The sequence below is a fragment of the Panulirus ornatus genome, chromosome 28 (assembly GCF_036320965.1).
Source record: "Panulirus ornatus isolate Po-2019 chromosome 28, ASM3632096v1, whole genome shotgun sequence".
Classification (NCBI taxonomy): domain Eukaryota; kingdom Metazoa; phylum Arthropoda; class Malacostraca; order Decapoda; family Palinuridae; genus Panulirus; species Panulirus ornatus.
In genome coordinates, this window is record NC_092251.1 from 5,831,590 (window position 1) to 5,854,611 (window position 23,022).

The 23,022-nt window shown below is 36.6% G+C and overlaps 1 protein-coding gene across 1 annotated transcript; it reads right to left on the minus strand.

Moving 5' to 3' along the window:
* Positions 1 to 9,689: 9,689 nt before the first annotated feature.
* On the minus strand, positions 9,690 to 20,524 carry MAPk-Ak2 (MAP kinase-activated protein kinase 2). The gene is made up of 7 exons (XM_071678596.1): positions 20,172 to 20,524; positions 18,766 to 18,905; positions 17,586 to 17,758; positions 16,412 to 16,510; positions 15,341 to 15,416; positions 14,989 to 15,199; positions 9,690 to 11,598 (listed from the first exon to the last, which is right to left on the minus strand). The coding sequence occupies exons 1-7, from the start codon at positions 20,361 to 20,363 to the stop codon at positions 11,395 to 11,397; spliced, it is 1,095 nt and encodes a 364-aa protein (XP_071534697.1). The 5' UTR covers positions 20,364 to 20,524; the 3' UTR covers positions 9,690 to 11,394.
* Between the last annotated feature and the right edge of the window lie 2,498 nt (positions 20,525 to 23,022).

Consider the following 23,022-nt stretch of genomic DNA (forward strand, 5'->3'; position numbering starts at 1 on the left):
TTTCTTTCAAACTATTCGCCATTTCCCGCGTTAGCAAGGTAGCGTTAAGAACAGAGGACTGGGCCTTTGAGGGAATATCCTCACCTGCCCCCCTTCTCTGTTCCTTCTTTTGATAATTAATATATATATATATATATATATATATATATATATATATATATATATATATATATATATACTCTCATTGTTAATATTCATTTTCTAAAATGAGCTCACTAACAGACATCACACTATTCCCAGGACCCTTTCCACAAGTTGCTTCCTTGGACACACCAGAAGATTGCTATACATATTCCATACACCACTCCCTATGTAGAATATTTTATGCCATTTCCAAAATTCCCTTGAAGAAGATTCTACCCTTTGGTTGCAATGACTATTCAAGTTGCACAATATACAGATCATTCCAGCTTGCCACAAAAAGCAACAAAAGTCAATGACATAAAAAACAATTTAAAGTGCCAGCATAGTTGACCGACATTTCCTTGATCAGAAAATAGCTTTGGGAACCAAAACTAGTCATACATTCTGACCATGCATGTGTTTAAATCTCCAAGCCAACAATGACCAATTCACTTTTGTCCATTACCATCATACTGAATTATCTTTTTTTACCTCTGTTGCAACCATAATTTAGGAAAAATATGAATGTCACATGGAAACCATTAGCACCCAGCTGGTGCTGCCATTTACCCATAACAACTTAAAGGTCCCGACCACAACAATGACTCATTTACCACCCCTCCCCAATGCAATTCATTCATTGTTCAATCTTATTTTTGCTGCAATTTCGGAAAGTTAAGCAAGTTTTTATATTAAGATATGGTGTGTAAGTTTAAGTTATGTGTAATTCAAATAAAAATATAATAAAATGTTTTTACTGAGTGCACATGAGCTGGTGACATAGTGCTGTTCAGTATTCGTTTAAATCCAATGCTTTAGTTTTTTCTCCTTTACCGCTTATTCATTGTTATGAGTGTGTTATGTGCTACATTGCACATATAAGGATATACAATAATATATAATACACCATATTCAATATACCTGGGACCTTTTCCTCCTTGCCTACTCAATGGCTTGCTTCAGCTTCCACGGCTCCAACTGCCGTCAAATCTACGTAAGAGGTATAAAAAAATGCCCCACTTCCTCTATGTTCTCTCCATTCGGTCTCACACTCCAACCAACCAGTCAACCTACTCTGAAGTTTATGACCCCTTTCCTGAGAAATTCAACTGCAATCCAATCCACTCTACGCACTTTGCCACACTTCATCTTATGCACAACTTTTGCATCCTTTCTTCTTTTCACCAAATCTTTGCCATGACTCTTTCACATCCTTCCATGTCCCTAGCATGCCACATCTGTCCTCAAGTCACCTAACACATTCAAAAGTCCTTCACAATTACTGCTTCTCTTCTACTTCTTTGTCACCTGCTTTCTTCACAGATGCCCCCATTTGTTCTCTTGTCCTCCTCACATTATTCACTTCCATAACATTCTCTTATTCTTCCTGATTTTGTCTGTACTCTCACAGCCCAACTCTCATTTTCCCTCTTTTTCAGCCCCAGCACCTTCCTTTTGAGCCTACTGCCTGTACTTCCTGTACATTTTCCAATCACTTGCACTCCTTCCCTGCAGGTAATGCCCTACTTACTGCAAATGAACTACAAAATCATATAGCATTCACCTTTGGCTCAACCAAGTTCAGCCGAAAAATTCAGATGGCTGGATTTCCTTTAACAAAATGAAGAATTTACCTACATTTACATAACACTTTGTGATTTTCTAGACTTCAGATAATCTGTGCTATACATTAGTACCATAATAGTATCCTTTTCATCATGAAGGAAATTACAGTATCTTTCACATACTTACTACTTACTTCCTGCCCCAAGAGTTCCTTCTATCCTAATGATGTCTGCAGCATTCAGGAAGCTGGCCATGTCCACATTCGTTTTGGACCATAGGCCATAAAGTGTTATGATGTTGTGTGTGCATCTATGTGCAGAGAGTGCAGGGCAATTCAGTAGTAAATGGTCAGTGCTTTCTTTATGGCAGCTGCATCATGGGCATGAAGGGTCTTGGCATATGCCGATCTGATGTTTACTGTTTGAGTGATGGTGACACCCTGAACATAAGTGGGTTAGCATGACTTGTGTTTGTCTGAGGGATGGTTTCCGATGGATATACATACATCAGTTGGGTTGGAGTTAAGACTGATGTCAGAGATCTGATGTTTAGTGCTTGTCAGGTTGTTTCAGTACGTATGTGATCTGTCAATGTTCTATTTCTTGGGGGTATCTGTGAGTTGAGGTTTCTGAAGTGTGAGCTAGGGTAAGCTTTTTATTTCTACTTGGAGGTTGGGGGTTAGTTTTAGTGTGGTTTGAGTGGAAGGGGTCTAGAGCTGTTGACAATGTTGAAGTGGAAATGTACTGGGAGGATCTCTGTTTTGTTGTTAAGGTGTTCAACATTTGTAATTGCTGGGTAGCCAGTGACTGTTCTGAGTGCACTACTTTGAGTAGTGTGCAGCTTTGTTAAGACTTGTTCTATGAGGGTGGAAGACAGCACAGTTTAAAGTGAAGATGAATTATTTCAATAGGATGTTGAGATTCTTTTTCTTGTCTATATCTAGAGATAGATAATGTACTGGGGGCATTCTACCCACACAAATACAGGATGAAAGCACCTAAAAAACCCTCATGCCTATCTTCACTATCCCCCATTAGTATAGCCACTCACAGACCCTTTCCAAATCCAACTTCCTGTAATAAATTCTAGATTTCAGTTATTTTCTAAAATTCTCTGGTTGAATCCATAGGCAATGTCTGTATTTTTGCCTTGCCCATACCAACTGGTATTCAATATCTCTCCAAAATATTTCCCAAGTCTTCTAATTATTTTAAAAGGTTCTGAAATACTACTGAGTATTCAACAAATTCAATCATCAAGTTTTTTAAAATCTTTTCGTCATTAATCTTTGGTGCCCCAGAAAGCTTGCTTGTTATAAGCTCCACATTGTGTACATAAGACCAATAACATGGAATCAACTACGAATATCTTCCATTCTATAAGTGTGTTTGGACTTGAATTTCGAATAAACAGTAATACTAAAACCAATCTTAAAGGTAAGACATGGTTAACTTTTGAGTAACCTTATTGCTATGCAGACTATGGAAGCTATGATATTAAACATACTGCACTTTACCATGAAGCCTAAACTGCTTCTCATAATAATGATAATACACTATTATGAATTCTAACATCAACCTTCTATAACATTTTAATGCATTAACAACAAAAATAAGTTTATACAGAGATATTTCCCTGAAGCTTCATCAGAAAACATAATCAACCCAACCATAAGCGAAAAAAAAGAAAAGTTTGCCTTACTGCGTTCACATAATACCAAACTTATAAATCTATCTAAAAATAAAATATGTAAAATCTCCTATTATCATTATACTTAGGTGCAATTACCTTATGCATCTTGATTAAATAAACACATGATTGTGTATATGAGAATGTAAAATACAGTACAACTATTATCTGGTACCTTCAGATATACTATCACTTCTGATGTTATTGAACCCTGAGCATATTCTTTTTCTGTGCTACAGTCTGGTGCTATGAGCAAAGGATGATGGACAACCAAACTTCCATATTAACAGTTGCATAATCTGGTATCACATAATACACACTTCATGTAAACTTGGGATGCAGATAGACTGAAAGTTGGTTGAGGTAATACTGGGGATGTAAGTTGACAGGGATGATTTAATGCAAGAATAATTGAAGGGCTTGTGATGAAGATTTACTTGTACAAGCTGCTTAAGGAAAAAGTTTGAATCTTCCCATAAACATGAATAAATGCATATGAAGAGGTGTGCATGTACATTCAGTACACATCAAACACATATGTAAAATGAGAACTCGGAATCTGGAGATACAAGTCATCCATACTATGTATCATTATTATACAACCCTAGGAACCTTTTTATGGGACCCCTGCAGCTTCAAGACTGCACTATATGTAAGAGCAGAAAAATGATGAACTTCCTTGGACTGACAAGGTTCTCAACAAGACTGTGCTCCTTTTTCTCTTCTGATAATGATACAAGCTCACCAAAGATGACTTTTCACTTGGGACGCAACCACTTATAGTTGGAGTCTAGTTACACCCCAGAGCCACTTTTATGGGGTTCCTGCAGCTTCAAGGATACACTCCTTTCATTAGCATAGAAATGATGGTTCCTTTGGAGTAAGGAGGTCCTTAAAAAGACTGAACTTCTTAATATCATTTTGACATTGCTAGTCTTACTGAAGGTATGTATGAGATAGGGAAGATGGGCATGTTGTCAGTGGGTTGAACTATACTCTATGAAGTGGTCAAGGTAAACCATAGAAGTCCACAGGTCTTGGCTCTGATTTTTGTGCATTATAAATGACAGCAAAAGAGTGTATGTGTTAAAGTTTTAAAATGAGATCATTGTTCATCTGTCCCTGATATGAGAGAGAGAGAGAGAGAGAGAGAGAGAGAGAGAGAGAGAGAGAGAGAGAGAGAGAGAGAGAGAGAGAGAGAGACAAGAGAGAGACAGAGAGAGACAGAGAGAGAGTACACATGATAAAAAGCATCTTTCCAGATGGGATGGGTGTGCTAAATTTCAAGTTGATCAATGCAACTCGTGTTGTCGCAGTAGGACTAGTAAGAGAGAATGAGACAAATTTTCAAATAACTATGGTAGCCCCACTTTATAGTTATATTCATCAAAATATGAGATCAAGATAACATTTTATTGTGGCAAATGATAGGATATATCACTCGCAATCAATATATATATACAGTAACATGAAAGCAGGGCTCCCAATGTGAGGCCAGACCAATGGGCATTTCTCAAAATCCTTCATCTACAGTGTCATATTGCTTCACACAAAAAATTGGCAAGATACCTTTTTTACCATGCGTACATATATATATATATATATATATATATATATATATATATATATATATATATATGGCAGAACCAAACTCTGCCTACAAGTGGTTAAATTTTGAGCAAAGTCACCTTTAGCATCTACATCACTAAATGGAATGGCATATGGTCTAATCAAGGACCTTCTTGTTCAACAGAAGTCCTTAATTCAACTGCTCCTGCACAGAATGCAGCCTCAAAGGTACAGAAACTCCATAAAAGATTGGTCATGGGGTTTTACACAAATGAAATATATTTTTTTTTTTATACTATTTGCCATTTCCCGCGTTAGCGAGGTAGCTTTAAGAACAGAGAACTGAACCTTTGAGGGAATATCCTCACCTGGCCCCCTTCTCTGTTCCTTCTTTTGGAAAATTAAAAAAAAACAAGAGGGGAGGATTTCCAGCCCCCTGCTCCCTCCCCCTTTTAGTCGCCTTCTACGACACACAGGGAATACGTGGGAAGTATCCTTTCTCCCCATCCCCAGGGATAAAATGAAATATATATATATATATATATATATATATATATATTTCTGTTCTTTCATACATGCTCGCTATTTCCCATGTGAGCTAGAGAGCTTCAGGAACTGGCAAATGAGCATTTGAGAAAAAATCCTAGCTTGCCTCCTTTCTCTGTTACTTCCATAGTAAAGTAATACAAGAGGGGAGGATTTCTAGCATCCCCACCCCTGCCTCACTTTCTTGCAGGAGATGAAGGGGAAGGATTCTTTCTCTTCTATCCTAGGAAAAACAAGATATACATGGCAGATCTAATGGATCAGTGAATGAGGCCATTTCTTTAACTGTTCTTAGCACTGCCTCACTAGCATGGGAGTTGGTGAAATTGTATGAAAACAATTATGAACACACATATATCTATATCTATTCTTGGAGCACTGAAGAATGTGTGGAAAGAGAGAATGTTATCTGGGAGGGCAAAAATAGGTACATTTGAAGGAATAGTAGTCCTAACAATATCATAAGGAAGTGCAGTATGGGCTAAAGATAAGGTTGTGCAGAGGATGTTGGTTGTGTTGGAGATGAAATGTATGAGGACAATATGTGTGTAAGGTTGGTGTGATCATGGAGGTAATGTAAAGGAAAGACAGATGTGTGGTAATAAAAAGTATGGTTGACAGAGCAGAAGATGGTGTGCTGAAATAATTGGGACAAATGGAGAGAAAGTGTGAGGAAAGGTTGACAAAGAGGATATATATGTGTCAGAAGTGGAGGGAACAAGGAGACCAAATTGGAGATGAATGGATGGAATGAAAAAGATTTTGAGACAGGGGCCTGAACATGCAGGAAGGTGAGAGGCATGCATGGGACAGAGTGAACTGGAATGATGTGGCATACTGGGGTAGATGTGCTCTTAATGGACCGAACCAGGACATGTGAAGCATCCAGGGTAAACCATGGAAAGTTCTGTGGGGCCTGGTTGTGGATAGGGAGCTGTGGTTTCAGTGCATTACACATGACAGGTAGAGAATGGATGGGAGCAGATGTGGTCTTTCTTCATCTATTCTTGGCGCTACCTTGCAAATGCAGGAAACAGCGGTCAAGTATGAGAGAAAGAAAAAATAAAGGCCACATCTACTCACATCCATTCTCTGTCATGTATAATGCACTGAAACCACATCTCCCTATCCTCCAACAGGCCCCACAAACCATTCTGTAGTTTATCCCAGATGCTCAAACTGTCTCTTTCCCCTGCTAAACCTAATATCCTTGCTTTAATCTAAACTTACTCTCACTTTCTCTTTTAACAAACTCTTTCAAATGCAGACACCAGCTTCAACTGCCTTGCATCTCAAATCTGCCATCAGCTCCCTGTCAAAAGTGAACAACTGACTCACCTCACAGGACCCCCTACTGCCAGGGACTGTACAACTGTTCCTATCTCCAAGACCTTTGCATTCATCTCACTTACCATCCTATCAGTAAACAAGTTAAACAGTCATCCATCCTATCAGTAAACAAGTTAAACAGTCATGGTGACATCACACATCTTCATTGCATACCCACTTTCACCTGGAATTACTCACCCTTCTCTTTTTCTAATCACGCACACCCTCACTTTTGATAAAAACTCTTCACTGCTTCTCGCAGCTTCCCTCTCATACCAAATATTCACTAAACGTTCTACAAAGCATATCTATCAACCCAATCATTTGCTTTTCTTCCAGATCCGTAAATGCCACATAAAAGCCCTGTTTCTCAAAGTATTGTTTGCACACATTCTTCAAAGCAAACACATGATACAAATATCCTCAACTAGACTCTGCCTGCGAGTATAAAGTCATCTTCAAAGTGGATGTATCATGATCAGCTGACAAAAGAGAGTATGGGCTTGTGACAGAAGTTTTCACTTTAAAAGAGTCCATCCTGGGAGCTGCAGGACCCTAGATAAGGGGTCCTGGGACTGTATAATAATATACTATCTCTAGGAATAATGGAGATACAATACTGCCCTTGTATCCCTTGCTTGCTACAGGTAACTCAGAGGGGTGGGAAATCCTCCTCTTCTGTATCACTTTTCGAAAGGAACATATAAAGGAGCCAAAAAAAATTTTCCCTTCTAAGATTCAGTAAACTATTCCTAATGCTCTCCCTTATGTGGGAAGAGATGACAGGTATGAAAGAAAGAATATATATATAATATATATATATATATATATATATATATATATATATATATATATATATATATATATATTATCCCTGGGGATAGGGGATTAAGAGTATTTCCCACGTATTCCCTGCGTGTCGTAGAAGGCGACTAAAAGGGGAGGGAGCGGGGGGCTGGAAATCCTCCCCTCTCGTTTTTTTTTTTTTTTTCCCAAAAGAAGGAACAGAGAATTGGGCCAGGTGAGGGTATTCCCTCAAAGGCCCAGTCCTCTGTTCTTAACGCTACCTCGCTAATGCGGGAAATGGCGAATAGTTTGAAAGAAAGAAATATATATATATATATATATATATATATATATATATATATATATATATATATATATATATATATATATATATATATATTTTGCTTTGTCACTGTCTCCCGCGTTTGCGAGGTAGCGCAAGGAAACAGACGAAAGAAATAGCCCAACCCACCCCAATACACATGTATATACATACGTCCACACACGCAAATATACATACCTACACAGCTTTCCATGGTTTACCCCAGACGCTTCACATGCCCTGATTCAATCCACTGACAGCACGTCAATATATATATATATATATATATATATATATATATATATATATATATATATATATATATATATATATTATATATATATATATATATATATATATATATATATCTTGTTTTTTTTTTTTATTTTCCAAAAGAAGGAACAAAGAAGGGGACCAGGTGAGGATATTCCCTCAGAGGCCCAGTCCTCTGTTCTTAATGCTACCTTGCTAATGTGGGAAATGGCGAATAGTTTGAAAGATAGAAAGATACATATATATATGTATCTGGAGGAAGTAAAGTGTTTTAGATATCTGGGAGTGGATCTGGCAGCGGATGGAACCATGGAAGCGGAAGTGGATCATAGGGTGGGGGAGGGGGCGAAAATCCTGGGAGCCTTGAAGACTGTGTGGAAGTCGAGAACATTATCTCGGAAAGCAAAAATGGGTATGTTTGAAGGAATAGTGGTTCCAACAATGTTGTATGGTTGCGAGGCGTGGACTATGGATAGAGTTGTGCGCAGGAGGATGGATGTGCTGGAAATGAGATGTTTGAGGACAATGTGTGGTGTGAGGTGGTTTGATCGAGTAAGTAACGTAAGGGTAAGAGAGATGTGTATAAATAAAAAGAGCGTGGTTGAGAGAGCAGAAGAGGGTATTTTGAAATGGTTTGGGCACATGGAGAGAATGAGTGAGGAAAGATTGACCAAGAGGATATATGTGTCGGAGGTGCAGGGAACGAGGAGAAGTGGGAGACCAAATTGGAGGTGGAAAGATGGAGTGAAAAAGATTTTGTGTGATCAGGGCCTGAACATGCAGGTGGGTGAAAGGAGGGCATGGAATAGAGTGAATTGGATCGATGTGGTATACCGGGGTTGACGTGCTGTCAGTGGATTGAATCATGGCATGTGAAGCGTCTGGGGTAAACCATGGAAAGCTGTGTAGGTATGTATATTTGCGTGTGTGGACGTGTATGTATATACATGTGTATGGAGGTGGGTTGGGCCATTTCTTTCGTCTGTTTCCTTGCACTACCTCGCAAACGCAGGAGACAGCGACAAAGTATAAAAAAAAAAAAAAAAAAAATATATTTATATATATATATATATATATATATATATATATATTGGAAAGGATCCCAATTTTGCACATGATCAAGATATTCCTATGAGTCCACGGGGAAATTGAAACACAATAAGTTCCCAGGTGCACTTTTATGTAATAATCACATCATCTCTTTGATGTATATCAACTGACTTATATTTCTCTCTTTTGTCTCCCCTGATGATGTCATTATTACACAAAAGTGCACTTGGGAACTTATTGTGTTTCATTTTCCCTGTGGACTCATAGGAATATATATATATATTTAGAGCTCACCTAAAAATAATCTTGCTTCCATATTTCATTCAATGTTTTAATAATATCCATTAGGTTATAGGTATCCAATGAAAGCAGTCAATACTCTCTATATACACGTGAAAAAGTGTAAGTCAAGGTTTAGAGTAAAAAAAAGAAAATGTGAAGTTATTGGTAAGTAATTAAAAATTGATATTTTGCATAAGGTCACAAGACTTGCATTATGCATTTACAGTAAAATATTTAGTCATCACTTAAAACATAAATAGTACTTCTTTAACTTACTCTGTATTATAATTAAAACTTTAAATTCCTAGCATTACAATATATCAACTAGTATTACTTTGAAGAAATAGTTCCAACTCTATTTTTGTTCCTTAAGAGCACATCTCATCCTTCCATTTCGATTTTCCTGCTACTCAACATGCATTTTGCTTTTTCCATTCATAAGAAGGCAACAATAAACTTACACGCTAACATTTAAACATTCAATTGCAACCAAATGTTATAAGCAGATTCATGGGCAATTTATCTATATCAATTAATCCATTTCCCACATGTAAAGCTACATAGCTGTTTCAGTTGTATTCTTTTCTTTGCAATTAGTCTTATCTGTAAAGGACTTCAATTAATTTGCATTAAATTTATAATCATATTTGTACCTAAAAACGTATATCGGTAGATGTAACTATAGTATTTATAGAGAATGAATAAAATTGGCATGAGTGTAGAGTAACCTCTACTAAAGATCACACATGAATACTCTAAAAGATAAATTGCTGATTTATACCGTTATGATACAATGCTGATTACTGCATCTTAATGCAATCAAAATGTCATGGTCCCAACTGTGAAATCTCATGATATCAAGCTTGTGAGCAGCTTTTCCCAAAAGACTTCACATTCGCATTGGTTTCTTTTGCATCTACATATCATCAGCTTTGTTTGATAAGAAAGTCCTGCTTTCTCATCCTTCAACCAATTTTCTTAGTTATTATATCAGTTAACTATATCCAAAGTCCTAGCTCTTCAAAGCACTTCTCATGACTTGTTAACCACAATGTTACAATTTTTAACCATCTAATCTACAAGAAATTCTCGTTATTTACTTAGTGCAGTAACTTGGGATTTTCAAAAATGTTCTCTCAAAATACCTGGAAATGTTCACTTTGACTTTAGATGAGAAAAGGTTACTCATTAAATAACAAAATAAACCTGTCCAAAATAGGAAATCCTGCCAATCATAGAATAAAACTACAGTAATTATCATTTGCCTGAACTCTTTTGAGTATACTTTAAAATAAAATGTGCAGCCATAAAAAAGTAATATATATCTTTCTTTTCTTTCAAACTATTCGCCATTTCCCGCGTTAGCAAGGTAGCGTTAAGAACAGAGGACTGGGCCTCTTAGGGAATATCCTCACCTGGCCCCCTTCTCTGTTCCTTCTTTTGGTAAAAAAAAAAAAATATATATACTGAATAAAATTACCAAACTTTAAACTGGCTTCGCATCTTCAATCATATACCTTCTTAGTCCTACAACCAGTACTATATACTTTAAAGCTACCAAAATTATGTCCACATGCAAACTTTTCAAAATGGCATGGCCATATATAAGATCTGCTAGCAGTATGCATTTCTCCAAATTTCTGTACATTACTTTTAACATCTTCCCATTTACATGAGATGGGTTGAGTTTTATTACAACAATGAGAACTATGTTTTAGATATATTCATCTCTCCTGGATTTTTTTTATCCATATTCTATGTCAGTCACTAAAACCTATTACTTTATTCATATCTTAAAAGAATCTCAACCACACTTAACCGAAGCAATAACTGTAATCAGCAGTGATTTCATCAACAATTTAATTATCAGTGGCTCTCTTACGACGCTTACTAAGGAGAGAATTGTTTGCATGGTCTAATGTTTTTATCTGTAGTGTGTCATAGTCAACACGCATCGTAGCAAGGGAGCGTGTCATCTCATCCTGAACCTCCTGCCATAAGTCTCCCTCCTCTCGCAGTACCCTTGATGTATGAAGTGGTGTCTGGGGCACTTCTGAATATTGCTGAAAAATACAGATACAAAAATTACTGTATACAACATCCTTTACAGATAGAAATGCATATAAGATATACGAATAAGCATCTTTTGATTACAAACTAGCATTATTTAGCCTTACCTTGTTCAGAAGAATATATCACAAGATGCAGCAAAAGAATTCTAGGGATATGGGTGATGCAAATGACATAAGCTGGTTCTCTAACCACTTATGTTAGATCTGGTTAAAACTTTCAGTAAAAAGAGTACTCCAAGTTAAGGAATAGAGAACTTCTGAGCAAGTATAACAGATCGAGTAGGAGTCTATCACTTCTTTCTAAAAATGCCAGTTTTGAAGTAGAAAAATCCATTCTCTATCAAAGACAGACCACTAGAGAAATGCAGAGCACATGATCAGAGCTGGGTTAAATCAAAATTACACTGTTTCACCCTCTTTGACAACCATACTATATACTGGACCAGCTGATGTTCACAGAAACCCAATAACTGTATGACAATCCATCATGACCTACGACATCAATGTTGCAGTTAGGTAAGAGCTATTCTCCAGTCTCCAACTCACATCACTCAAATTAAGGGAGAGTACCTATATTCATGATAAAGAGCACTTTACTCCTGGTTCAGGAATACAGCATTAAAGGTAAGCAGAACTGCTCAGAGAAAATGAATAATTTCTCAAAAAATTTTCATTTTAGAATCAGAATTATCAGTTCTCTATCTGAGGCAATCCCTTATGAGCATTAGAGACAGCACCTTTTCAAAGCAGGGTTAAATCACCATTTCAGACGTAAAAATGAACAATATGAAGCTACTTGTCCATCTACCTATTAATCCTCCTCCGTTCCTAATCTAATGGGCTGGATCGTGTATGTACCTCTACTTCCTTTATTTAAGGCTTCTTCCTTGTAGAAAAGGCATTAACATTAGATGCCTGGGAGTGTATGCATACATTTAGTTATTCAATTACAGGGAAAGTAGCGATTTCATCTGAGGATGTGAAGAAAGAATCTGGAGAAAATATGCCTGTTAAGCCTTTCATTTACACTCTATTACTGCTGTAAGCTATAATTGTTTTTCAAATAATCTGAAAAAATTTGACCTCATTTGTCTACTAAATATATTTCTGTGTTGTCCAAGTATATAGCCTCAATTTATTACGATACATAAGACTGTCTTTGGCAATATCTGGTTTGATTAACATTATTTTGATTAAAGTAATATTTTCCAGAACTGCATCACAATAGTTAATCAAGGATTCCCTGTGCATGAAAATTTCCTTAAGTAATTTCACACCCATGAAAATATCCATAAATATGATCATTAAATCTTGAAAAATATACCTTTGCCAGAATAAACGACTGAAATAATGAAAGCCCACGAAAACCACGAGTCTTTTTTTTCGGAAGAAACTATAAATTATACTGCAAATTTTGAGAAAAAAAAAAGCTTCAACTAGTAATACTGATATAGTCTGAGGAAAATTACCATCAATTAGCAAAGATGATTTTTTTTCATACTATTCACCATTTCCCGCATTAGCGAGGTAGCGTTAAGAACAGAGGACTGGACCTTTAATAGAATATCCTCACCTGGCCCCCTTCTCTGTTCCTTCTTCTGGAAAATTAAAAAAAAAAAAAAAAAAAAACGAGAGAGGAGGATTTCCAGCCCCCCGCTCCCTTCCCTTTTAGTCGCCTTCTACAACACGCAGGGAATACGTGGGAAGTATTCTTTCTCCCCTATCCCCAGGGATAAGCAAAGATAATACAACCAGTAATAATGACATGGTAACCTGGTTTGTTAACAGAATAATCATCACCTGAATTGTGATAACACTATATCTGAGATCTATATGAAGTTTACAAAAATACCAGAGTTCTGCACACAGTTGGTACACTTAGAACAACCTGCAAACAAGATTAAACTTATTCATTTATTTATCATAAATACTGATGACTGTCATTTAGCAAAGTTGAACAAAGTTGTCATCCCCTTCACCTTCTCCCCTTCTCTGCCACCCTACAAATGACAGGTGATTCGTAAGCTAACTTCAGCAATATACCATGGCTATATAAGTTATGTTAGCTCACGTTTTTGTAATATCCTCTAATTTTATATGTATCTTCATAGATAAGAGATGTGTCATTATGAATCCAGTCAAAAGGCTCAGCCCCATACTTTACCATCCTCCTCCTCCATAGCACTCTAAATCTTCACAAGCAGTCCTGTCCTGTACTAAAGATAGCTTTAGGATGCTCATGAGCATAATGTTATATGGGTATCACATGAGCCCTGTCCTGTACTAAACATCGCTTTAGCATGCTCGTGAGCATAGCGTTATATGTCTATGTACTATCAGCCCACCCATAAATTCATATTACTACACTGCCACCCCTCACCAAACTTTGGTTATAATCACTAGCACATCAAGTTTCAAGAAAAACAATAAAGAAAATGCTGATATAAAAAAATCACTTGTAAAGCTAGGAATTGCCAGCTAATACTGCTCATATGCAGCAATCAAGAAAAACAGCCCTAAAATCCAGTTTGTTGGTAAAAGCTAAGATTGCTAAGATACTGTTCCATCAGTAAACACAGAACTCTGTATAAACAAATAAAATCATGAAAACTACGTTCCAAATGAATCACTTTAGCACAAGCATACCTCATATAATTTTCACACATGATCGGCATTTCCTGCATTGGCAAGGTAGTGCCAGCAACAGATACAGAAAGGCCACATCCACTCATATCCATTCTCTAGCTGTCATGTGTAATGTACTGAAACCACAGCTCTTTATCCATAACCAGGCCCCACAGACCTTACCATGGTTTATCCCAGTTGCTTCATGCTCTAGATCAGTCCACTGACAGGCATGTCTACTCCAGTATACTACACCGTTCCAATTCACTCAATCCCATGCATGCCTTCACTATCCTGCATGTTCATATATGCTAGTTAATCTAATGGCAATGAAAAAGCATAAATAAAACATTTTTTGCTCAATCTTGCATTTGCTGTGGTTAGCATCAGAATAATGTACAAGTACTGAACCACACAGATAGATGACAAGCAAACTATATAAGGACATTTCTCTGTCAATGTTTGTTTAGACAAATTCTACATTTTCATAAGTAAGTTTCCACTCTAATCTTGCTGCTCTAAACATAGTCACCCTTCCTAGTAAGGATGTGTTACATAGAAAGAGATGGAGCAAAATAACAAGGACTCTGCTTAAGCTGTTCTTTGGATAATTCTTATAAATCTTTAAAATACATGCTTTACATGTATATCCATTTCCTATTTCCAGTCATCTCTCATACAAACATCTGTCTAATGTTCTGAATCACTCTACACGTAATGAAAGACAAAATAATGAGAAGCAATTTGTCTACTTACCACAATCCATTTATTCTTCATTACATCAAAGATTGTAAGACGTTCTTCCGGGTCAGTACGAAGCATTCCTTTAATCAGGTCTTTGGCATCCTGGCTTACATTTGCCCACTCTGGATTAGGGAAAGTGTACTGTCCCGTGCGAATCCGCTTTTTCATACCCGGAGATATTGCATGTCCATGGTTACTGTAGAATGGTGGGAATCCACAAAGCCTAAAAATATAGAGGAAAGTAATGTAAAAAGTTTGTTATAATACCTGCATCAAATCAAATAACCTTTCCTGGCACAGTCTTACTTTTCATAGCTAGAGTAAACAAAAATCTTATTGCAAATGAAAAGGTAAATATACTTACAAAATGTACATAATTACACCTAAAGACCAGATGTCACAGCTCTTGTCGTACTTCTCTGGTCCTAACACCTCAGGAGCTGAAGCAATAATGTTTAATCAGAAACAGTAATCAAAAAGGAATGCACATAACTCTAATGTGAAACATTACCAATTATAAAAGATAATTAATATTAGACATTACTCAGAAAATCACTCATTCTCTTAAAGTTATGAAGCTTCAGAGAAGCATATGAAAACAAATGAAAACTTCATTTGCCCTCCAAACTTCCAACAATAATAAACGTACTCGACACTTGGACTGTTGGTTATCAACGTGCAGTCGCAAAGAAACAAAAGAGGTAAGCATGCATACATAAGCATATATATATATATATATATATATATATAGTCCTGACAGTGTTGCATGGGCTCTAGACAAGAAAGTACAGAAGAAGGTAAAATGAGGACAAAATGTGGTGTCGAGAGGGCTGATCAAGTATAGGGTGGGAGAAATGTGCAGCAATAATAGGAGTATGGTTGTGATAGCTGAAGAGGGTGTATTGAAATGATTTGCACATATGGAGATGACAAATGATGAGAGGTTCACAATGACAGTATATATGTCAAAAGTGGAGAGGACTTGAAAGAGACCAAATTGGACATGGAAAGATGAAGAGGTGAAGGTTTTGAGTGCTCAGGGAATAAACATGTAGGAGGGAGTAAGGTGTGCAAGGAATGAAGTGAATGAAAGTGATGTAATATATAAGGAAAGATATGCTATTAGTGGACTGAACAATGGGATATGAAGTAGTTAGGGGAAACCACGGAGAAGTCTGTAGGGCCTGGTAGTGGGCAGGTGTCTATGGTTTCGGTGCAACATACATGACTGTTAGAGAGAGTGGTTAAGAGTGAACAAGGCCATTTTTTTGTTCCTCACTCTACCTTGCAAATGCAGGAAAAGGCAATCAAGTATGAAAAAATATAGTAATATATATATATCAGTCCGAATAAAAAGGTTGAACAGTATATTACCATAGATTTACTCCTCCATCTTATATGAATAGGCTGCTCATCCTTGTGGCCTATTACTTACCAACATAGTATGGTGTGTAGCATGGGGTCTGCAAGGATTCCTTAGAAAATGTTTCCTTAGCAAACCCAAAATCAGTCAATTTAAGTGCAGCATCATCACCTGAAGGAGAAAGGCCTTTGTATAAGCTACATTTAACAACTTTGTTTTCAGTACAGAGAACAAAACATATCTACTTATGGAAGATTTATGTCATGATTTTTTTTTTTTTTTGAGTTTATCAAAGTTATTGCAAAATACTCTATCTTGCATAAAAACTCAAGTAGAATCTGGTTAAGTTACTTATTCAAGCCTTCATCCAGTCTCAATAATTAAAGCTAATCAATACACCTTGGATAAGAGATATTGGTATTGAAGAATGTAGAACAATTTCTCTACTGGAGAGCAGCAAGGCCCTTGAAACACTGAAGAGTTCTTGTTCGTGGAGTGTGGGGGAAGTATAAAACCCCAATAAACCCTCCACAGAGGATTTACCCTCCAGAAGTTTATCAACTTCAATAATCACATCTATGAAGCTAGCTAATGCTCACTTACAAAGACCCATCAACCATGCACTAATTCAACCCAACCTATAACACCACTGGCACAGTGATGCTGTCCTCCAACCTTTGTCACTCATTCCTACAATGCTTTAAATCTCAATAAGCAAGTTATACCGAGGATTTGGTGGTCTGGTGCCTTCAGTTGATGAACTACAGCCTAAGAAATGGTTAATAAGCAACTGGCCAGCAAATGCATGGAAGAATAAGATATTCATATCAGTTAAATTCAATACTAAAAATGAAAATAGCCTCTTTCGTGTAACTGCAATCTCCAAATCTCCAGAATTCACTGTCATGATCAAAAATGATAATCTTTCTGATCAGGAGGATGGCAACAATGACAGCCTGAATGCTTTGATATATGATTTTCAAAACATTTAGCTCAAATACTTCTTCCCTACAGGAAAATTTTCTTACAAGAGCTGTAAGTGCAATAAACTACAAAGGAAACAGAAAATTTTTAAATATTTCTTGATTAAAATGAAACAATAACTTGACAATACCATAAATAAACCAAAATGCATTACAAACTCTGTCTACATCATGCTTACAGGATAGAGGAAGAGGCAACCTACTGGATGACACATGATCAAGGAAAGAGTCAACTCTAAAGAGACTAAATATAATGTACCTACTCATGTGTGTGTACAGTAGATTTTCTGGCTTAAGATCTCTGTGGGCTATATTAAGCAGATGAAGATGCTGTACAGCCACACAAATTTCTCTCATGATGCAGGCTGCTTCACGCTCTGTAAATGCACCATCTGCTCGATCTTGAATTCGCTGGAACAACTCTCCACCCTCCATGCTAAAAAAAATATATATATATATATATTTCATCATTTAAACAGAATAAGGAGTTTTTCTCTTTCCTTCTAACTGCATAACCATCTCTTATCCATCTAATTCAACCGCCTCGAAACAATTCAGGTATCATCATACTTATTTTCATACAAAAAATGTTTTATTGAAGTGTAAAGTTAACTACACAAATGTATTCCACACTACTAAAACAAAAATAGTTAAATCTTAGAAGAGAGACAAATTCAAGTAATTCTTCCTCACATCAAGCAAGGTGTTACAAGTACAACATTCCCAGAACATTTTGTTTACCAATTACATATGTTAAGCAGCAAAATAGCAAACTACAACATCTGAAATACCTGACAGCGGACAAAGCATGTCAAATTTTCACTACATAATTAGTTTTCACTAAAAAAAGTAAAGAATGAGGGTTATCTCAACAATGGTACTAAACAAAATCATAACATCTAAGGATTTATAAAATTTATTCATAATTCAATGAAAAGTACCTTGAATTCTAAGAATGCATGCAAGACTGCTTAAAACTAAACCATCATCAAAGAAAGAAAGAAAACTCCATTACTAGTATTGCTGCCATCTGCTTAATACCAGGAAGATAAATCTATCCAATCAGTTGATTATCAAGGCCTGAATTTACTGAATAACTCCAAAAGACACTATACACATTATACTCATTAAAATATAATAAATTCTGCAATATAACGCTGCAGCTAACGGTCCTTAATCACAATAATCTTTCTGAAATGAAGAGTAACAGAGAGGAAACTTTGACTGTATCAAACGATTGGTAATAATCTTTAAACACACTTTTATGTTCATCATTTAATGGTAAGTATGGTAACAAATCCTAATCAGACAGGTGAAATACTGCAACATTTGAATAGACAAGCAATTTTAAAGTACAGTGCACAACACTGGGGATACTGAAATAATCTTTGCAACAGGCATTAGTAACAATTATACATGTGTATTGTCAAGAAGAACACCTACCATTCCATGACAACCAACAGGCATTTCTGGTTATTGTAAACATTCTCGAAGACATCAATTATTGCTACAACATGTGGGCAAGTTGATCCCCTACAGTGCAAGTCCACCTCTCTTCGAGACTTTGGACTGTCACGCAAAACCTGAAGAAAAGTTTATGTCAATGTAAATTTCTGAGGAAAAGTTTTTATCAATGTAAATTTCAAAGTTCCATATACGAGACAATATGAGGCAATGTTATTCTAGGTTATAGCAACAATGCATGTCATTCTGCATTGGAAAAGTTGTTTACAAATGGCAAACTGTGGAAAGCTTTTCTAAATGTGATGCAATACCATAAATGCTAAATACATTCAATACAGTGAGTCTAACTTAATCCTTATATGAAAAAGTCAATCATATTTACGTGGGACCCAGGGATAGAGGTTTATTAAAAAATGATTTGATATCAAGGAAAATTATGGGGCAATGAGTGCATTAGTACAATTTCATTAAATTCTGGGGACTATTAAATGAATAAGAGGGACAACAATGACATCACAATGTCATTTCCTAATGTGAAGACGTTAGAATGACTGTCCTGCAGACTTCTGACAAAATACAATCACCTAGCAACTGCTCGGATTCTATACAGCTTTATTAAATTTGTTAGTCAGCATACAACCTGAATCAAGCTATAATCCAAGAAAACTTGCCCTTAGGGTTTGTAAATACCTAGCTTCCCTTAATAACAATGCATTCCACTGGATACTGCCATGCATCATTACATCTGAATACAAGTGAATCCAAGTTTTGCAAATACGATGGCTGAGTACCAGAGTATAAAGACTGGGAGTTCCGAATTAATGCTTATAAGATCAATCCCACACAGGGTCAGATTCCAACAAGTGTACAGACATCTGAACTCGCAGTTTACCTTACGAACCAAATATTCATCACGTAGTTTAGAGGCGTATGTTTTGACAATGAAATATCACCAATAACTGAACCCACATGACATCTATAATGTTAACATAGCTAGTTATCTTTGTCTGTATATCTATTTGTTGTTAACACTGCCTATTTATCATTTAACCCCCACTTTCTCCCTCCCACATAACCCTGCCACTAACCAGTTATTCAAAATTGAAAGACCTTACTCAAGACTGAAATAGAAAAATCCCACTCTTATTAATCACTATATAATATGGCAATAACTTTTCTATATGGCAACAAGTTTTAAATACTACATCACAGATCATAATCAAATACATAAATCACCATAAAAACAAATTTCCTCCATCCTATATCCCCAACCATGCAAGATAATGACATGCCTTCAGAATGTCCTGGTGAGGACGAGGCACACAAGGACTCACACACAACCCAAGTGTTGGGCAGTCACCAGTTAATTAATGCCGACGTCTTACCTTTAAGGCATATTTTTTCTGATCCTTTTTACTGAAGCACTCGACCACTTTGCCGTTGATGCCCAGGCCGAGCACATTGTTGGAAATTACATATTCCTCTAGTATAGACTTGGCTTTGGTATTGAGCACGCACACCCCCGCGCGGCTCCTGCTACCGTCGTCCACCTGGTCTACCATCATGGGCTCCTCCATTATAACCGGACGACAACCATATACAATCCTTTACTGCTTCACCTGTCATATAACATGTTACAGAGGCGTTACTGTGTCATGGTAGGCGTCGCTATGCACGTAAATAAACAGACTCCACTTCACATCAACCTGCCGGAAGCAGGTCTTAGCCTCACCATTCCAAATTTCAGGATTACTATCATAATGCCCTTGACTGCAGTAACTCGATTATAAACGTTACAGAAAAGTTTAAAGTGTAATTACACATAATCTCCATATACAGGTAAATCAATTCTAATAAAATTGTGCAACATAATTCTTATCTTTCCAAGAAAATGATAATACTACCTCCTGGTAAGGATGTCATTAAATTTACACTCCTCATTGAATACCACATAAGTCTATCTCCAATATTTATATTATGGCCCAGAAAAATCAGATAGTTATATTCAAATTAAGATAAAGGATGCAAACACTTGAATAATGATTATTTACTTTTTCCTGCAAATGCAACAGGATGACGCTTAATACCAAATTCACATTCACCTTCATTGTTCATCACCCCAGAATACCTTATATGTAATTCTGAAAAAGTGAGACATTACCAGGATCTTTTTAAGCCATTCAAACATTTTATTTGGCATACAGCTTTCAGAGAAAGCAAAACAGTTCATTAGTGTAATAGAATAACATAACTTTGGTGTTTGTTTTTGTCTGTTATAATCCATAGTCATTCGATCTTAATACACCTAAACTTAATAGTCATCTGCAAAAGGAATTATATCTGACAGCTCCGTCATAACCCTTGCATATATATATATATATATATATATATATATATATATATATATATATATATATATATATATATATATATATATATATATATGGGTCTTAATTGTAGTTTACTTTTTAATTTGTACTCTGCGGGGAAGAAGTTATAGACTTGTTGTTCCCCATCTCAGGAAGCAATTCTACGATAATACAACTTAAAAATAAAATCTGCACGTTGCATGCATTTATCACATCTCCATCCAGAATATTCCATTAATCTACCGCTATTTCACTACTTGAAAGTATTTATTCAAATATCTCTTGCTTGATTTCATGTTGGGTCCTCTGGTTGTTCCATCGCTACAACTCTCGAAGAAGTGTTCACTGTCTACATCATCAAACTGTTCTAAAAACTTAAAGGTTGTGTCAGGTCAAACCCTAACTCCTCTCTTTTTTAACCACTTGTAGACGGAGTTCGGTTTGACTGCATGTGACCCTGGAACTGCCTCTCCAAGGACTCTTGCGGCTCGATGGCTGCACTTCAATCAGTAGGGAAAGGGTAAGAGGGGTCTTTAACTAAGCAAACCAAATTTCGAACCTTGTTATTTTGGAATTCCAGGCGGTGAGGGTGGTCGATGTATTTGCTACAGCTCCCCAGTTGGCTACACTCAGTCGTGGAGGACGGAATTAAACGATGGTTTCTACACCACTGTCATAACCTGCTTAAACCAAGCATCATCGCTCTCATGTTTCGTTTACCAATGTCGTACGGAACGCCCGGAAGCAGTGGGTTTTTAAAAGGTGCCGTGGAAACTATCAGTATCTTGAAAAACAACTGTTTCGTGGATGAAAAATTGGGTGAAAAAGGTGAGGAGACTTTCAGAGACGCATTGTAGGACTGACTGGGGTCATTTCCTTCTCTATCGCTTCCTAATACGTACAATATGGTAGACATCAAGTCTAAAAGATGAGGCCTTCTCTGTGTTTTCTGCTCCCCCAAACACCAGTGCAGAAGACCCACAGCTAAAAAATACTCGGTATTGTTCACTATAAAGAGAACATTTATCGTCCCGGTAACAGTGTCTAGTTCCCATGAAATGCATGAAATACAAATGAAACATACTCCTTGATAGAGGCATAAGTTAGTTGGGTATTAATGGAAAATTGTATGGGAGGGTACTGATCGAAAGGGTAACGGCATGTACAGACCATCAGATTGGGGAGAAGTGTGGTGTCAGAAGTGGTCTTCACAGTGACACTTGAATCTACGTACCGATGTAGTACAAGTCCGAAATAAGAAAGGAAAAAGTTACAACCAGATGATAATTCTTAAGACTGAGAGATCATTTTACATTTTTGTCTAACATCACCATCAGCAAAATATATCTCCATCTGAACAAGGAACAGCATACAATTAGTCCTTGCTTCAACAGACTATAAAAGACACTGAGGAAGGAAATCTATTTGGCAAAAGGCGTGCATTCCTTTCTCGCAACATTACATTTGTATGATATACATCTAATTTAAAGGCTTTACTTTGATTCTATTCATTTGTCAAATGTTATTTTCATAAACGTATGGACATAAGTTATAACGGTGATATACTGCAGAGGTATGACCATGGTTTGTGAATTATTTAGGGCTTCGGTATTATTGGTCAACACTTAATACAAATATACGAGATTATTATCATTATTATTAGTATTATTATTTCTATCATTAATATTATCATGCATATAATCCTGTGCCAATGGAACATACATTAATACTCTGAATGAAAGTCTCAAGGTTCCTCGAGAGTGAATATGTATCATAAAAGTAATTAAAAGATGCTACGAGTTGGTTGGGTGTTGTGAAGACGGAAACGCGGTTTACTCATTGGTGGCAGTAACGCGGGGAAACCCCA